Source organism: Neomonachus schauinslandi, chromosome 4 (assembly GCF_002201575.2).
Source record: "Neomonachus schauinslandi chromosome 4, ASM220157v2, whole genome shotgun sequence".
Lineage (NCBI taxonomy): Eukaryota > Metazoa > Chordata > Mammalia > Carnivora > Phocidae > Neomonachus > Neomonachus schauinslandi.
The window spans coordinates 20,432,047-20,449,755 of NC_058406.1; the positions used below are offsets into that span (position 1 = coordinate 20,432,047).

General features: G+C 42.0%; 1 protein-coding gene across 1 annotated transcript; it reads right to left on the reverse strand.

The window, feature by feature from the left end:
- Positions 1–1,872: 1,872 nt before the first annotated feature.
- RPA2 (replication protein A2) lies at positions 1,873–16,541 on the reverse strand. The gene is made up of 9 exons (XM_021683611.2): positions 16,402–16,541; positions 16,059–16,165; positions 12,188–12,289; positions 11,943–12,056; positions 9,162–9,236; positions 8,362–8,478; positions 3,982–4,089; positions 3,499–3,593; positions 1,873–2,278 (listed from the first exon to the last, which is right to left on the reverse strand). Exons 1-9 carry the CDS (start codon positions 16,409–16,411, stop codon positions 2,194–2,196), a joined length of 813 nt encoding a protein of 270 aa, XP_021539286.1. The 5' UTR covers positions 16,412–16,541; the 3' UTR covers positions 1,873–2,193.
- Positions 16,542–17,709: the final 1,168 nt, after the last annotated feature.

Here is a 17,709-nt window from a genome sequence, read left to right on the forward strand (position 1 = left end):
GAGAGCACAAGATGGGGGAGGGTCAGAGCGAGAAGCAGACCCCCGGCCGAGCAGGGAGCCCGACGTGGGACTCGATCCCGGGACTCCAGGATCATGACCTGAGCCGAAGGCAGTCGCTTAACCGAGCCACCCAGGTGCCCAAATATATGATTTTTTAACCTGTTTTTAGGCAGTGCCTTTTCTTTTTTTTTTTTTAATATTTTATTTGACAGAGAGAGACACAGAGAGAGAGGGAACACAAGCAGGGGGAGTGGGAGAGGGAGAAGCAGGCTTCCCGCGGAGCAAGGAGCCCGATGCGGGGCTTGATCCCAGGACCCTGGGATCATGACCTGAGCCGAAGGCAGACGCTTAACGACTGAGCCACCCAGGCGCCCCTAGCCAGTGCATTTTCTTTCAGAAAATAATCAAGAATGGACAGACTTGCAGATAAACATCCTGGTTGACTGACTTTTAACCATCAGTCTAGCTCCCTGGATAGGAACCACTCTGTAGGTACAGAAACAACCACCAGACTTGTTTACTTTTAGAAACCAGAGGGTGGGGCATTTTCCACATGTTGCTACTAGGTTTCATTTTGAAACAGGGTTAAAGCAGTTATAGAATTTTTATTTGCATGTTACACCTCATTAACTTACCTCAGAATTAGTTCTCTTCTTCACGAGGTAGCTTACATTCTGGAGTTGTCAAAAACATCTTTGAGGTAGTTTGCTCTCCCATAAGAAACAACTGATCACGGTAGCCAAAGGCTGTAAGCCTTTAGACAGTCTCATCTTTTTTTTTTTTTTTAAAGATTTTATTTATTTGAGAGAGAAAGTGAGAAAGAGCGCGCGAGAGAGTGTACACACAAGAGCAGTGGGGGCGGCAGAGGGAAAAAGGAAAGGGAGAGGCAGGCTCCCTGTTGAGCAGGGAGCCCAACTCAGGGCTCGATCCCAGGCCCCTGGGATCATGACCTGAGCCGAAGGCAGACGCTTAACCGGCTGAGCCACCCAGGCACCCTTAGACAAGTCTCATTCTTGAGGTAAAACGGTAGGTTATCAATTCAGTTGTGACCACATATTGCTAGAGTCAAGATTAAGGTCCACTTTCTATCTACCAATGGCAATGCTAGATGCTTTGCAAACATTGTTTTACTCAGTTTTCACAACACATCTATGAGGAAATGATACAGTTGTCCTCATAAATAGGGAAATGGGAGGCCCTCAGAGCTGACATAGCCTGCTCAAGATCCTAACTAAAAAGGGAAAGCCAGGATTTCAAACCCAAGTCAAGCTATGCTACGCGCCTTAGATGATAAAAGTAGTAATTATACCAGCTTAGGAAGAAAAATAACATTTTCACACATTCTACAATAGAGCTTTTATTAAACATAGGGATGTACTTTTTGGTATGAAATCGAAAGAACATCTTTCTCCCCTCTGCCCTCATGAGGCCACCACTCTAGAACTTCATAAAAACACACTTTCGGCAGCAGTCATGACAAGGTGAAGGAAAGTGCAATTCTGAAGATAACACCATATAACCAACTAAAGGGGGGGAACAAAACCAGGCAGAGGTTAGTGGGTTTCTTGGCTAGCTCCCTGCTGAAGGCCCTAGTCCTGCTCATCTTCTCTCCACAGGGAACATGATAGGAACAGAAGCTCCTGACTATTCTTTAAATAATAACCGCCCAACTCCCTCAGTAGCAGAGTTCTCCCACTTCCCTCTGTCCTAATGTTGTAAACAGCTAATTTGTAACTTTTTTTTTTTTAAAGAGTTTATTTATCTGATGGGGGGAGAGAGAGAGAGAGAGAGAGCGCACGAGAGCACAAGCAGGGGGAGGGGCAGAGGGAGAAGCAGGCTCCCCGCTGAGCAGGAAGCCTGACTTGGGGCTTGATCCCAAGACCCCGCGATCATGACCTGAGCCGAAGGCAGACGCTTAACTGACTGAGCCACCCAGGCGCCCCGATTTGTAACTTCTTTAAGAAAGTCCACCCAGGTTTACATTCTTGTCAAGTGCCCAAAATTGAGCTTCAAAACACAAAAATAACAACAAACAAAAAACCAAAGAGCAGTAAGTTTCAAAAGGATGTTAAATGAGACCCTTTCTAGATGAAATCCTAGAAATCAATTGGCCAAACAGATGCATAGCTGGAGACAACAGTTTATGAAAACAGATCCAGCTGGAAAATGCCTTGGGTACTCAATTAGATCCAGTTAGTCTGCATCTGTGGATTTAAAATGATCATCGTCCACAGTGGAATAGATGTGTCCCTCGTTGCTAAGAAAATCCACAGCTTGCCTAGAAAGAAATGGAAAAAAAAAAAAGGCTCATTTCCGATGCAGAAGAAAGGAAACAGACTTTTGGATATGGCCAAACATAGATTTTGCTCACTTCCCACTCTCTACTTTGCTAAGAAGTCACAGCCATTTCGCTTACAGAGGGCTCGTACAGGGCGAAGTGCCATAAAAACTGCAGAAGTGAGATCGTGCATGGAGACTATGGCTATTAGAGCTGCCTTGGACCCCGGTGTAAAGGCCAGAAAATAGAGCCTAACTCAAACGCCAGTCATCTAAAAATGCAGTCCAGCTTGCACATGGAACTCCTAGCATAAACAGCTATTTTTCAAAGCTTCTTCTCCTTACCCACCCACCAACCCTCTGGGAAGTAAAGCTGTAGGACGTAAAGGAAAGGAATGCAGGACAGAAATGGGAGGACACCTTCAAACCCTTCAAGACCTTCAGGATCAGTGTAACATAATTAATAATGTTTACTAACAGTAATTTAATAACAGTTAACATTTATTTTTTATTTTATTATTTTAAATAATAGTAATAATTTATAGAGCAACTACTACGTGACAATGTTTCTGTACCTCATCATCACTGGATCTCTGGGAATTAATCCTCTGGATAGGATTAATATCTTCATTTTATAAAACAGGAAATTAGACCTGAGCTTTTCTTTTCTGTGTAAACCTAGAATATCAACTGATTTATTTACAGTAACAAGTAACTATCAAAAGCACCAAAATACTCAGCTTGTTTGACTGGCTCATCAGAATCAGGAAGCTGCTCGTCTACCATGGAATTGGAAGGAGGTTGGAAGGACCAATAGGGTTTCAGGTCCAGACAACCAAAGGCACATCTCCACGGCGGGAACAGTCACACCGATGGGACTGTCCATCTGCGGGCCAGGAGCTAAGGATCTCACTCCGCCACACTGAATTCCACAAGAGGTCAAATTTTATCTGGTCAATTTTGTTCAAAATTACATCCCCTGCACATAACGGGAATCACTATTTGTTAAATGAATGACTGAGTCAGTGATGTGACGGGTAGCATCATCTTTGTGAGTCCTTTTTCTATCTTTCCATGACCAAACAACTTCCCTTCCGTCAATAAAGATGGCAGCTGACAGTTTTATTTTTATTTGTAATTCACTTCTCATTACCAGGAAACCCTGCTAAGGTAAAATGGGTACAATTCTGGAGCCCCAGCTGATGGAAACCAAATACTCACTTTATTGAGGCTACAGTCATGTGTTGGAGCTGGTTCTTGAGATCATGAAAGTTTAATCCTTCAGGTCTTGGACAAGCCTTAATCAAATTCAGGACCTGAAGATTCAAATGAGAAAGATTTGAGCAACTACTCTAAATCAACTCCCTTATGTAAACATGAGTGTCCCCCCGCCGCCTTTTTTTAAGATTTTATTTATTTACTTGACAGAGACACAACGAGAGAGGGAACACAGCAGGGGGAGTGGGAGGGGGAGAAGCAGGCTTCCCGCTGAGCAGGGAGCCCAATGTGGGGCTCGATCTCAGGACCCCAGGACCATGACCCGAGCCAAAGGCAGCCGCTTAATGACTGAGCCACCCAGGCGCCCCTAAACCCGAGTCCCTTGATAAGAAAGAAATGAGTCAGGTCCTTAGCCTTAGAATCATAAGGAAGGAACAAATTTAAGACTGTCTGTGCCTTAAATTTCTGGAGCCACTCAGTGTTTACCTGGTTTTGGGCCACAGTGAGGCCATTTGCTGGCATGGAGCTATTCCCACCAAAGTTCCCTGTCTCACCCATTCCTGGATTGCTGATAAGCGCTCTCCCTGCTGGGGGCTGAATTAAGAAAGAAGTTCACAGCATCAGAAAAATTACCAAGTTAAACACAGTCCTTGTTATTGTGTTATAGCCTATCAATAAGCGCTCACAAAAATAATTTAAGCCGTTTTCCCAGTAACAACTGCTTACATTGGAAGGAGCAACTATCATCATTAACGAGTATTTCGAAGGAAGATAAAGTGATTCTCTGAAGCATATATTATCAAACAGAGAGAGAGACACCTCCTAGCTCCTTGTTTTTGTGCTGTTGAGGGGAATCAAAGGAAAACTAGCACCAAGAAGAAAATCACCTGGAGATTTGCTATAATGGTATCTACCCTTGGTGCTTTATTATTCAAACATGCACTCGCTCACTCATTTATTTATTTATTTTTGGGAATTCTTACCTTGTTCCTGATTTTATTATTATTAAAAAGTTTTATTATTGAAATATAGTTGACACACAACGTTATATACATTAGTTTCAGGTATGTAACATAGTGATTCAACAATTCTATACATTACCGGATGCTCACTGTAAGTGTTCACCCATTTCACTCACCCCCCCACTCAGGCATTTACTGTCACCTAGGCATGAAGCATGACAAGGAGAGAAAAACAAACAGTTCCCATCACTCTTTGTTCTTTTTTTATTACCAAACTTTTAACAACAGACTATAATCACCGTTTCCATTTCCTTTCTTCTTAGTCACTCCCCAGCCCACTATATTTGCACTCTCACTGAATATACCTCTGAAATTGTTCTCACCGAAGTCACCCATGACTTTTCAACCAATATACCCAACAGTCTCTTTCAGTCCTAACGCTACCTCTCAGAAAGACACGCTGACCACACTCCTCTTTAAATGTACCCACCGCTCCCTAGGTTTCTTGATAGCATGTTCTTCTGGTTCTCCACTTACTTCTCAAACTCTACCTTCTCAGTATCCCTTACCAGCTTTTCTCTCTACCTATCTCCCAAAAGACTGAAAGCTCCCCCAGGATTCCATCCCAGACCTCCTCCTGGGCCACAAATTCTTGTTCCCAGCCATGGACTGGATACGTCCACCTCGTTCTCTCACACACTCTGAAGTAAGATTACGACCCTCCCCAAACCTGCTTGCCCTGCTCTATCCCACCTCAGTGAGTAAAGCTAACCCAATCCTGCAGACTTCAGTCATCCGTGAGTCCATTCACTCACCTCCCACAGTCTGTCACCACAGCCTATCACACAAGCTTCAGTGTATCTCAAGTCCCTCTTCCTCTCCCTGGCCTCCCGATGGCATCTCAGCAGCTAGTCTCTTCCACTCCAGTCAACCTCCCTCTTTGCTACCACGTTAACAGCCTTGGATCCTGTGCCTCCTCTGGCTGGAAAGCTTTCAGGTGGCTCCCCCTGCCGGTGAAAAGATAAACCTAGACATTCAAGACCTACCACAACTAGATGTCAAAATCTGTTTTATTCTTGACTGTTCCTTCTCGACACACTTTACTCCCCAGCTGCACCTGGACTTCTTGCCAACTACAAACATGCCTCTGCCTCGAACATGTTCCCTGTCTAGAATGCTCCTCCCCTCATCTGCCTGGTAAACACTGACTTCTCATCCTTCAAAGTCCAACTTAATTTCCACTGCCTTTGCAGAGCTTTCCAACACGCCCCAAGCCAAGTCAACCATGTTCTTCCTCCTTGGCTCTCACAGCAGCCATCACACGGTTCACCTGGCACTTTCCGCCACAAGCTCCTCCATTTTCACAGTGCCTGGTGCAGTACGTGCTCAGTCAATGTTTCATCCACCGGACTGAATAAATAAGGATGACAGAACATCAAACGTGTTAAGTACTCTTAACAGATATAAGAGCATTGTGGAAGCTCGTTAGGAGAAATCCCATCCTGTCAGGAGACACATTCATTCAATAAATGCTCATTAAATGTCTACTGCTTTGAGGTAATAAACAAAAATCAATTGTGGTCCCTGTTTTCAAGCTAGATGCCTTCATGTTGCCTGCTGGTAAAACAGAAGTCTCACATTTTATGATCCAGTAATACTGAATTGAATGCTATTTCTTTTTTTTTTTTTTTTTTAAAGATTTTATTTATTTGCGAGAGAGAGAATGAGAGACAAAGAGCATGAAAGGGAGGAGGGTCACAGAGAGAAGCAGACTCCCCGCTGAGCAGGGAGCCCGATGTGGGACTCGATCCTGGGACTTCAGGATCATGACCTGAGCCGAAGGCAGTCGCTCAACCAACTGAGCCACCCAGGCGCCCCCCTGAATGCTATTTCTTACCCAGATACTCCGCTGAAAGGGCATCATGCCCTGCTTCAGGTAACCCCACCTCACGTATCTTTCAGGACTCGGTTTAGGCATCACCTCCTCCAAGGGGTCTTTCTTGATGTCCAGGTCAGGACAGGAAACCCTTCACTGTGGTTCCACAACACCCTGTGCTTGCCACTTATCCTGTTTTTACTGCTTAAGTGATCTGAATCTCCACTGCTCAAACACAAACTCTGTGGGAAAGGGGTGTTTTATTTACTCCTCAATATAACTGTCTATACTTCCAGTTTCTACTCCCTAACCACCCATTTATTTATTTATGAAATATGTGATACATACATATATATGTCATTAAGTATGGTAATAAAATAAACACCCTAAACTTTCTACCCAATTCCGTTCTTTTTAACCCACTTCCCTCATCCTCTACTGAAACCTCCCTTTTGAAGATCCAAGTTTCCAAATCCAGTAGCAGACGTCTCTCATCACCTGCCTTGACTTCAAGGCAGCATTCTACAGTTGATCACCTCCTCCCTCCTAAAATACTCTTTTCAGAATATTCTACAGAATCACATTTCCTGGTTTCCTCCTGCCCAACTGGCAACTTTTTTGACTTCCACTGGCTCCTGTTTAACTCCAGACTTCTAAAGGTTACTGTGTCCCAAAGCTCAGGTCTCTGATCTCTTAACTCCCCAGTCATCTCATCTCATCTGAGGCTTTAAATATCACCTACACGATGACTCCCAAAGTTCCACCTCTAGCCCCGACCTCTCCCTCGGATCCCACCTCTACATATTCAACCATCCATTCTGTTCTCCACTTGGATATCTACCTGGCACCTCATACTTGGTAAGTCCAAACAGAACTCCGGATTTACCCTCCAAATGTGCTAGCTTCACTCAGTTGCCCAAGCCCCAAACCTAGAAGTCGTTTTTGAATCCTCCCTTTTTATATCCTATATTTGTAACCCACCAAGAAGTCCTGTGAACTCTACCTTCAAAATACATCAGAATCCAACCACTCCTTATCCCAGCTACTGCTACCACTCCCAGATTAATTTTGTTGCTATTCCTGGTGCCTCATCATCTACACTCCATACAGCAGCCCAGCCCAAGCGAATTTTTTAAAAGACATATCAGACCATGTCACTCCCTAGCTGAAACCTTCTAAGGGCCTAGAATAATGACTGGTACATACCAGGCTCAATAAATATTTCTCAAAGGAAGGAATAAATTAATGGATTTCTCTCTGTATCCCCAGTGCTTACCCAATTGTTTGGCACGGAATAGGATGCAATAGCATCCTTAGTGGCTCATGAGTTCTCTAGCCTCTCCTATTCTGTAACCAATAATCCTCCACCTGGGCACCAGAATCATTTAAGGACTTTTTTTTTTTTTTTTTTTTAAGTAGGCTCCATACCCAACATGGGGCTTGACTTCACAATCCCAAGATCAAGAGTCACATCCTCTACCATACCAACTGAGCCAGCCAGGTACCCCAATCTAAGGACATTCTAATACAAGAATAAAAAACTCTCTGTGTGGCCCTAGATGGACTGGCCAAATGGAATTTACACAGCAGAAAATAATGTTGAGAAATTTCAATATGAAGCAGGGAAGATAACTTCAGGGACAAAATAATGGTGCCTAATTTTTCCTATTTAGCCAACAGGTTAGAAGAAAAGCAGTAAAATGCTGTCCCCGTTGGAATATTTCTCTAAATATAATCCTGGAGCCAAGCACTCAGCCTACAATTATGTGTCTACACTTGAAGGTTGTCTCAGGCCTCGATCTTCCAAGTCAGTGGGGTTAGAGGAACTTGTAATTCTGAGAGAAACAAGAGTGCTTCCTTTGGAATAAAATAACATGGCAAAGCTCATGAAGAAAATGTTCTGAGGACTGAGTGAGGCCTTTCTTCTGGCTCAACCTTCAAACGTCAAGAAAATCAAAGCCAGAGAAGCCAGAAGCTGTCTATGTTTTTCCAGAGAAGAGGAAAAACTCTGAGAGTGAAGTTGCTCACCTGGCTGTTAGATTTGCTCAGGATCATGTGTGCATTGACAACTTCCAGAATATGTGTGGTGAACTCATTCATATCCTCCAGAGGCATGATCTTAAAGGCTACAAGGCTTTTTTTGTTCTAATAAAATAAAGAGAAAAATGTGAATAAAAGACGAGCACATTCAAATCAACCTTAGCTTAAAACACTGTGGTACTTGTCTTGGTTATAATATTTTGCTAATATGGAAAAAATGTGTTATATACTTAAAATTTTTAACTCAAGGTTAATCCTAATATAGTCATTAATGGGAGAAAAAAACAAAATCAGCTAAGAGTTGTTCAATAACTTGCCCAAGGTTACACAACAAGCAGAGTATAGTCTCCTGACTCCGAATCCAGTGTCCTCCCTTTTACCCCTAGTGGATGTCACTGATGGCGATTATAGATAGGGATCCTTTTCTTTCTCTACCATTCTATTAGTTGTGTGTTTTCTCTTTCTTTCTTTTTTTTTTTTAAAGATTTTCCACTGAATGTGGGGCTTGAACTCAACCTGGATATCAAGAGTTGCATGCTCTTCTGACTGAGCCAGCCAGGCACCCCTCTGTTAGTTCTATATTAAGCTAAAAACCCATTATTTCTCTTTGAAGAGAATAATGAAGTAATTTCAACCTAATTCCCATTTAACAGAAAGACTTGGTTCAATCTTAAGTATCCTAAACTGAGGCATGAACCCAGAAATTGCTTTATGCAAATATATATGTTATATATTTTTTAAAAGATTTTATTTATTTATTAGAGAGTGAGCATATTTTCTGACTTTACCTGAAAAGATCTCAGATGGCCAGCTACTTTCACATATGTCTCTGGAGGAACCACTATGTTTTCACTGCTGGCATCCTAAAAGATAAATAGAAACATATCACATGAAGGTTTTAAGGATGTTGATGAAACTTTAAAACAGCTAAAAAACAAAACAAAACAAAAAAACTGCTAAATTATGTACAGAAAGAGGGCATTATAAAGTAAGAGCACTAAAGGATTCTCATGTGGCACTAACTAGTTTGCCTGCCTTTTAGAATTTACCTTTTTAGAAAATCAAGCATTAGAATAAAAAGACCTCTAAAGATAATTTCTAGTTCCAAAGTTCTGTTATGTACATCATCAAAAAAGCAAACAATTATGCACTCTTGCTCAATGCTGTTGGGCACACAACTTTCTGGTGGATATACTTATCAGCATAGCAATAATACATTTAGGAATTTAAGGAAAAAAGAACATGCATTAAGATTTAGCTTCTTTCTTTCTTTACTTATTTATTTTTAAAGATTTTATTTATTTGACAGGGAGAGAGCATGCGTGCACGCACAAGCAGGGGGAGCGGCAGAGGGCAGAGGGCAGAGGGAGAAGCAGGCTCCCCACTGCACAGGGAACCCAATGCGGGGCTCAATTCCAGGACCCTGAGAGCATGACCTGAGCTGGAGGCAGACGCTTAACCGACTGGGCCTGTCCCACTACTTGTGCTTTTTTAAGTGAAAATAGTATACAAAGTGTTTATGATCCAAATTTTCTATAATGATAAAATATAAAAAACCAAGTGATCTTTTACCTAATTAAAAATAAAAAGAATAGGGGCGCCTGGGTGGCTCAGTCATTAAGGGTCTGCCTTTGGCTCAGGTCATGATCCCAGGGTCCTCTCTCAGTCTCTGTCAAATAAATAAATAAAATCTTTAAAAAAATAAAATAAAAAGGATAAAAAGTATAGGTTTCCTTTTAGTTTATTTTCTCCATGTTTATACAGATACATACATGTTGCTTTGCAAAAATGGGGTCATACCATGTATACCATCTTGTAACATGCTCTTTTCCTCTCAAGTTTATGGTAAACACTTTGTAACAGTATATCCATTTCTATATCACCTTATATCATAAATATATCATGGTTTAATAGTGCCCTATTGCTCGCATTTTGAAATTTTTAAAAAATAATTCTTTTCTCTTTTTAAAGCTTTTATTTATTTATTTGAGAGTGTGAGAGAGAGAGAGAGAGAACACAAGGGTGAGGGGCAGAGGGGAAGCAGACTCCCTGGCTGAGCAGGGAGCCAATGCAGGGCTCAATCCCAGGACTCCAGGATCATGACCTGAGCGGAAGACAGACACTTAACTGACTGGGCCACCCAGGTGCCCCTGAAAAAAAATTTTTTTTTTAAAGATTTTATTTATTCATTTGACAGAGAGAGACACAGCGAGAGAGGGAACACAAGCAGGGGGAGTGGGAGAAGGAGTAGCAGGCTTTCTGCTGAGCAGGGAGCCCGATGAGGGGCTCGATCCCAGGACCCTGAGATCATGACCTGAGCCGAAGGCAGACACTTAACGACTGAGCCACCCAGGCACCCCATGAAATTTTTTTTTTTTTTTTTTTAAAGATTTATTTGAGGGCGCCTGGGTGGCTCAGTTGGTTAAGCGACTGCCTTCGGCTCAGGTCATGATCCTGGAGTCCCGGGATCGAGTCCCGCATCGGGCTCCCTGCTCGGCAGGGAGTCTGCTTCTCCCTCTGACCCTCCTCCCTCTCATGCTCTCTGTCTCTCATTCTCTCTCTCTCAAATAAATAAATAAAATCTTTAAAAAAAAAAAAAAAAAGATTTATTTGAGAGAGAGTGTATGCAAATGGGGGAGGGGCAAAGGGAGAGGGAAGCAGACTCCCCGCTGAGTACAAAGCACAACTCAGAGCCCAGTCTCACAACCCTGAGAGATCATGACCTGAGCCTAAACCAAAAGTCTGACACTTAACCAACTGAGCCACCTAGGTGCCCCTGAAACTGTTTTTAATTTTTCATTATTATAGACAATGCTATGATCAACACTCTTACAACTGAATCTTTGTATACATCTTTAATTATTTTCTTAATGTAAACCTCTAGCAGAGAAGTGCTAGATCAGCATTTTTATGATGGATGATTTTGATCACCAGCTGACTTTTGAGGTAGGTTATACCAATTTATACTCAAACCATCAAGGTAGGATGGCATCCATTTCCCTTGACTAACAAGGACAAATCATTCAACAAATATTTAGTTAAGTGCCTACTAAGTGCTAGAGGCACTGTGTTAGCTACTACTCTTACCAGAAGTGGACAATGTCATTCTTTTTTTTTCTATGCTAATTTAATAAATTAAAAATGGCAGGGCGCCTGGGTGGCTCAGTCGGTTAAGCGTCTCACTCTTGATTTACGCTCAGGTCATGATCACAGGGTTGTGAAATCGAGCCCCGCGTGGAGCCTGCTTAAGATTTTCGCTCTCCCTCTGCCTCTGTCCCATCACCCCTTCCTTCTCTTTAAAAAAAAAAAAAAAAAAAATCCCTCTTCCACAGAGTTTGCATTTTAATGTCTCCTGTCACTTGCCTTTTAACTTTGCTTATACTATAGTGAAGTTTGGAACATTTTAAATTTTTATGAATTCAAATGTATTAACCTTTCATTTTAGGGTTTCTGCCTTTGATGTCCTGCTTATAAATTATTTTTGTACTAAGAAATTAAAAAGACCAAAAAAGTCCAACATCTCCAGAGTCCCAAAATAACCCCACCCTAATTCAAAAATAACTCCTTACATCTGTGTCAACCCACTGGCGAACATCCATGGGTGCAGCTGTCATGTCATCTATTTTGTACACAATGTTGGTTGGGGCCTTTTCTGCATGTCTGATTATACCCACAATAGTGACCTAGATCAGAAGAAAAAAGAAAAGGTTGGTTTTCCTGGAAACTAAAACAACATTTATGTATTTTTAAATAAATAATTTTTATTTCATTCTTCACATGATGAAGGGACTCTTCCACAAACTATTTTACTTACCTGTGAAATCTCAACATTCCCAATTTTGAACATTTCATCAACCAGAGTGGCAGAAAGCAGCTGAGATATGGTACAGGGTACAATGTGCTGGGCTCGGACCCTCTGAAAAGAAAATGTATAAATGCAATTAAGAAAATAATAATTACCACCCATTAACACATTTCATGTGCCAAGCACTTTACATACATCATAACACTGAATCTTCAGAATGAATCTCATCACCCTTGCTTCACAGAGATGGAAACCAAGATCATATAGCTAACAAATACCACACTTTAGAATTCAAACTAGGTGTGTCTGACTCCAAAGCTCCTGATCAATGGGTAAGTTTGTGTAGCACTATGGTTTCACTAAAATGAGCACGCCAGAGTGGGGACAACATAAGGAAGGATGATCTGCTTCCGGGACAAAACTTATACTCCGTTTTAGGACAAAGGCAAGCCAGAGCTGGCTGTTTAGTTCACCAATGACATGAGATGATATTTGGAAAGGGTTTGAGAAATGGCCAGTAGAGACAGAACTTTGGAGTTGTTCTAAGTCTCATGATAAAATATAACAAAGTTCGAGGTATAGCTTTCTTAAGGACAGGTGCTCTGACAATCGGATGAAAGTCCTGGGGAAAATGGGATAAGGGCTTGGCCACACTGGACATCTTAAAGGGAAAGGACACGACATGTTGGGCAGAAGAATGTCCAATGAGGACATTGAAATCCCATTCAAAAGCAGCCTAACAACACTGTAAACTCTTATTGTCCTACCACTGGCCAGGGCTTGTCTCATGGCATAAAGATGAGAAAAATGGAATAGGATTTACTCTCAACACACTCCTACCTAATGGAGGCACAAATGTAAATAACAAACCGGTCTCGATATACTATAGAATGAGATGCACTATGTGGGATCCCAGAAAAACGTACTGGCACTTTCAAGAGTTAGCATTCGGGCTCTACCCTGAAGTATGAAAACGTCGACAGTAAAAAAACAATAAGGGATGGGCATTTCAGGCTAAGGGTAAATATGCACTCTCACAAACTCATTTAGGAAATAAGTACATGGAAGAAAATGCACGGTGGATTAAAGATTAGAGTTCTTCTTGTCGGAAATCAACAACCTAAGAGCTATCTACATGTAAGACATAACAGACTCTTTGCACTCATGGATTTAGCAGTTTCAGCTTTGTCCTGAAGGTCTATGATACTTGCAACATCTCCTTCTGCTGAAACCTCATTCTGAATGGTGAGTATTGCCAGGATGGTAAAAAGTAAGCACTGCCAACTACCAGCACACATCACAAAAGGCGGCAGTGAAGCTTGAGGGTTAAGATACGGCTCTGTCACTCAGGAGCAGTGTGCTCTTGGTCATGTTTTTCAACTCATTTCTATCTTAGTTTTCTTATCTGTAAAACTAGGAATGATAAAATCATGAAAATTAAGTATATGGTGAAGCACCTAGAATAATACCTGGCGCGTCGTAAGCACTCAAAAAATGTTAGCAAATGTTATTTGGTCAACTAGTGTTCCTCACTGTTTAGATCTGTAATGGCTTTTACTAAGGATGTGAGGAATCAACAACGCTTTTCAATTTTACCTTATGGAATTGTGTAGGTGAAGTTACATGCAACACTGGTATCAATAGATTTAAAATTTGCTGAGGTCCCATGTTTTAGCTCTCACTACGATATATTCTGTTTCCACCTATCACTGGTGAGCTTTTCATTGTATTTTCAGTGTAAGAAAACTAAGAACCACTATTGGGAACAGGAACAAGAACATGGGCTTTGGTGCCTCACAGTCCTACAAACCTGTGTTCAATCCCAGCTCCATAGCCCTGGACATGCCACCACCTCTTCTGTCAAATGAGAATATCCACCTTCCAAATTGTAAACAAAACATATAATGGATATAAAAGTGCTAATGCTGGTTTCTACATGTGGTATGTATTCAACAAATACTATTACTCCTCAGATAAAAAAAAAGTTACATACGAGTAATGATTGAGGTGTTAGCAATACTTTCAAATTCATCTCAAATCACAGGTATTTCTTGTTTTTTAAGCACCTATTATTATTCCAAAGAGTTCCTGGTTTGTTCCAAAGAGATTCACAGAGAGTGTGTCAGCATAAGTATATTTAATTTTTAAAAAATTCTTTTCTAGCTGACTATGAATCACAGGTTACTCTGACAGTATTGTATGAAACCACCATTTTTATGGGTAAAAAGCTGTCACTACTGAAAATTTCACATGGTTCAATAAAATGTAACAGGTTTACGGTAGATAGGAAACTGTTTAGATGGGTGTTTATCTAATTTACTGTGGAAAAGGCACTAGATTTAGAAACAAAAAGATCTGGGTTGAGTCTCTAGCTTACAACCATCATCACTCTCTGAAAAGCTGTCTTAATAGGGTGCCCAAGCTAGGGATCCTGAGAAAAAAATTCTATCTACTGGAATGAAGAGAACAGTTAAGCTCAGAAAAGATGAAAACCAATGATCTTTTGTTTTCTCCTTCACAACCTCAAGGAAGACAAAGAGTACTAGAGTCCCCACAGTCTTCCTGGGAAAAAGGAAACTGCAAAAGAGAAGCCGCTCACCAGATTTTGGATTTGCTCGGCATCCTGTATGCAGTATCTAGTTCCACTTACTTACTAGCTATAGAAGCTTAGGCAGTCCCTTCACCTTCCAGACCCTCTGTTATACAATGGGATAAACAATAAATACCTTATGGGATTATATGAAATAATTTGTATGAAAAATATAAAGCAATGTCCAAATATATGGGAATTATCAATTCTTTCCCACTGACACACACCCCTGAATTAACAGTTTAGGTAAAAGCTAATCAACCTGTACAAAAAAAACAGAACCGGCTAATACTGAATCTTAACACCACATCTGAATGACACCTAACGAGTAGCCAAATCAACCTTGTATTTAAAGGATGCAATCAACAGCAGTTGTTAAATGCAAACTCTTTTCTGAAAGAGTGAATAACAAGCATTTCGACAGCTTTTTACAGATCACTTTCCTATATATTACATTACCTTATTTATCAATTCTCAGCACCAGTGATGTACGTAGTACGGTACCATTATCAGATGAGAAAAACCAAGGGCCACAAGGTTCAAGTTGCTGTACTAAAGATACTGCCACTTAAAAGGTGATTCCAGACACTCATGTTCTTTTTAACAAAAATATCTGGGACCAGGGGTGTCTGGCTGGCTCAGGCAGAAGAGCATGTGATTTGATATCAGGGTTCGAGCCCCACATTGGGTGTAGAGATTACTTAAATAAAAACTTAAAAAAATCTGGGACCATTTATTGAAAGTGACTACAGGGCGTGCACTTTATATATACTATATATTAGAATATTAAGTCTCACAACAGCCTTGTAAGGTATGCATTATTAATCCCGTTTAGTAGTAACCCCATTTGATTCCCGATGTTACTAAATTTGTCCAATGAAACCCTGTGTGTCAGAGCAATGGTAGAACATCGATCTACCGGACTTCGAAGACCATGCTCTTTCCACCGCTTTTTATCACCTCATTACATTTAATTAAAAAAAAAAAAAAGATTTCGAATACATGAAGAATGCAAATACGCTAGTAACATAGTCCAGTTTTCCCACAAGACTGATTCATTAGCTATATTGGTAAATTTCAAAATAAAGCCAATTCAACGGTGGAAGTTAAAGTAGGAGAAATTTCATTTTTTAATCTTACAGCACTTAATTCTAAGATTCGGTAAGGCAATAATTGGTAATTATCCAATTAGTTCGTGTTTGACATCTTTCGCCGCATAAATTTTCTCTCAGGGGCGAGTTAGGAACTTCAGGACAGAATGAAATAAAACGAAATACTCTTTCAACCTACTGATTTCTTTTCAACCTGCGAAGGTGTCGGCGATCCAAAGCCCCCGGGCGACTGCGTGTAGCCGCCCGCTCCGCCGAAGGAGGAGCTGCTGTAGCTTTCAGATCCACCTGGTTTTAAACAACAGTATCAATGCCTGTGCTGCCTTCCAAGCTTCTGAACAACCAACAGGCCCCCTCAGACTTCACCCCACGGCCAACCACTCCCAGCATCGCCCTAATCTTCCCCACCACCTTGCCCTGGCCCCCCGCCCCTTCGCCACCCCTTCCCTCCCCCACTCGCACCGTCACACGCCTCTCCGACCCCCGCCCTCCTGCTAAATCCTCCTTGCGACTCTCATCCTTACTAAACCACATCTTGGTCCCGACTCCCTCAGGAAAGATGTCCAGAAGACGCCTGTCTGGTGAGTTCTTCTAACTCCTCAGAACCCTGCTGCGGCCGCAGTGTTAAATCCACTTCCCGCTGGTGACACAAACTCCTTCCCGCGAACGACGGAACCAATCAGCGTCCAGAACGCTTCTTGCCTCAGCCAGTCAATGCTCACGAACTCTACGCTTTTTCCTGTCTTACCTGGCCAAGCTTATGAAAACGCGCACTCTGCTTCCGAGGGGGCCGGAAGCCTCTGCGGCCATTTTTACTAAGGGCAAAACAAGCTGCGCAAGCGGAAGCAAGGAGCGGCGAGAGGCTTATAGGGCGTGTCTCAAGAAAACAACCAATCAAAATGATAATTCCGAATCTCAGGTCGCATAATCCCACCCCCGTCAGTGAGCGACACTTTACAGCACTTCCTTTGTTTGGCGTCCTCCTGTTCCCGCCAAACCCTCACCAATCAGACGACGCCTTAATCTACACCGCTACGGCAGAATTCTTGCTTCGGCGACCCCGCCTCGCCATCGTGCGGCGCTTGCGCATCTGGGGCCCTACCATGCTGTCTTCACTGCGCGTCGTGGGATTGAAAAAAAAAAAAAGAAAGCCAGGTTTTCTTCTTGTATGGGCATTCCCTCGTCCTGATTTTCCCCAGTAAGGCTGTAAGGAACATACACCCTCTTCCCCAGGACATCCTTTCAAAAGATCTGAGGATCGCATCGCGCCCCTGCCCCCCTCCTCTCCCCAGTCTAATAGGGTTCTGCATCCCTGATTATTTAAACTGTTCTTCACGTAACATTGTTCTGTCCTCCTGTAGAGAGAACACGTCTGTCATCTCCTTCCTCTACATATCGCTAGATTGTTAGGCTCCCTCACACCTCACTTATTTTGATAAAAAGTATTCATTGCTGCCTTTTTTGTTCCAGGTTCTGTGCTGGCCACTGGGATTCAACTCTAAATAAGATAGACATGGTCCCTGGGTTCCTGGGCCATTTTATTTTTCTAAAACTGTAGGCACTGTCTTAAATACTTTACATTTAGTAACTCAGTCCTGTGAGGTCGGTGAACACCGTTACTGTCCCGGTTTTACAAAGGAGGCAGCCAAGGCAAAGAGAGGCTAAGTGGTGGAAGTCTGCATTCAAGCCCAGGAAGTCTGATTTCATCAACCAGTGTAGTCACTGTACCTTCTTGAACATCCCACACCTGGGGCACAAACTCAAGTTGACAACTGGGGTCAGGCAGGAAAATTGTAAATGTCGTGGGCTGGATAATAGAGGGAATTTTTTTT

Excerpts from the sequence above, each read along its gene's own strand:
- RPA2 (XM_021683611.2), bottom strand. Across the intron at positions 12,290-16,058 it reads CGCAGGTTGAAAAGAAATCA|AGGGTCCGAGCCCAGCACAT; the intron begins GTAGGTTGAAAG and ends TTTTCTTTTCAG. Across the intron at positions 8,479-9,161 it reads GCCATCTGAGATCTTTTCAG|AACAAAAAAAGCCTTGTAGC; the intron begins GTAAAGTCAGAA and ends TTATTTTATTAG.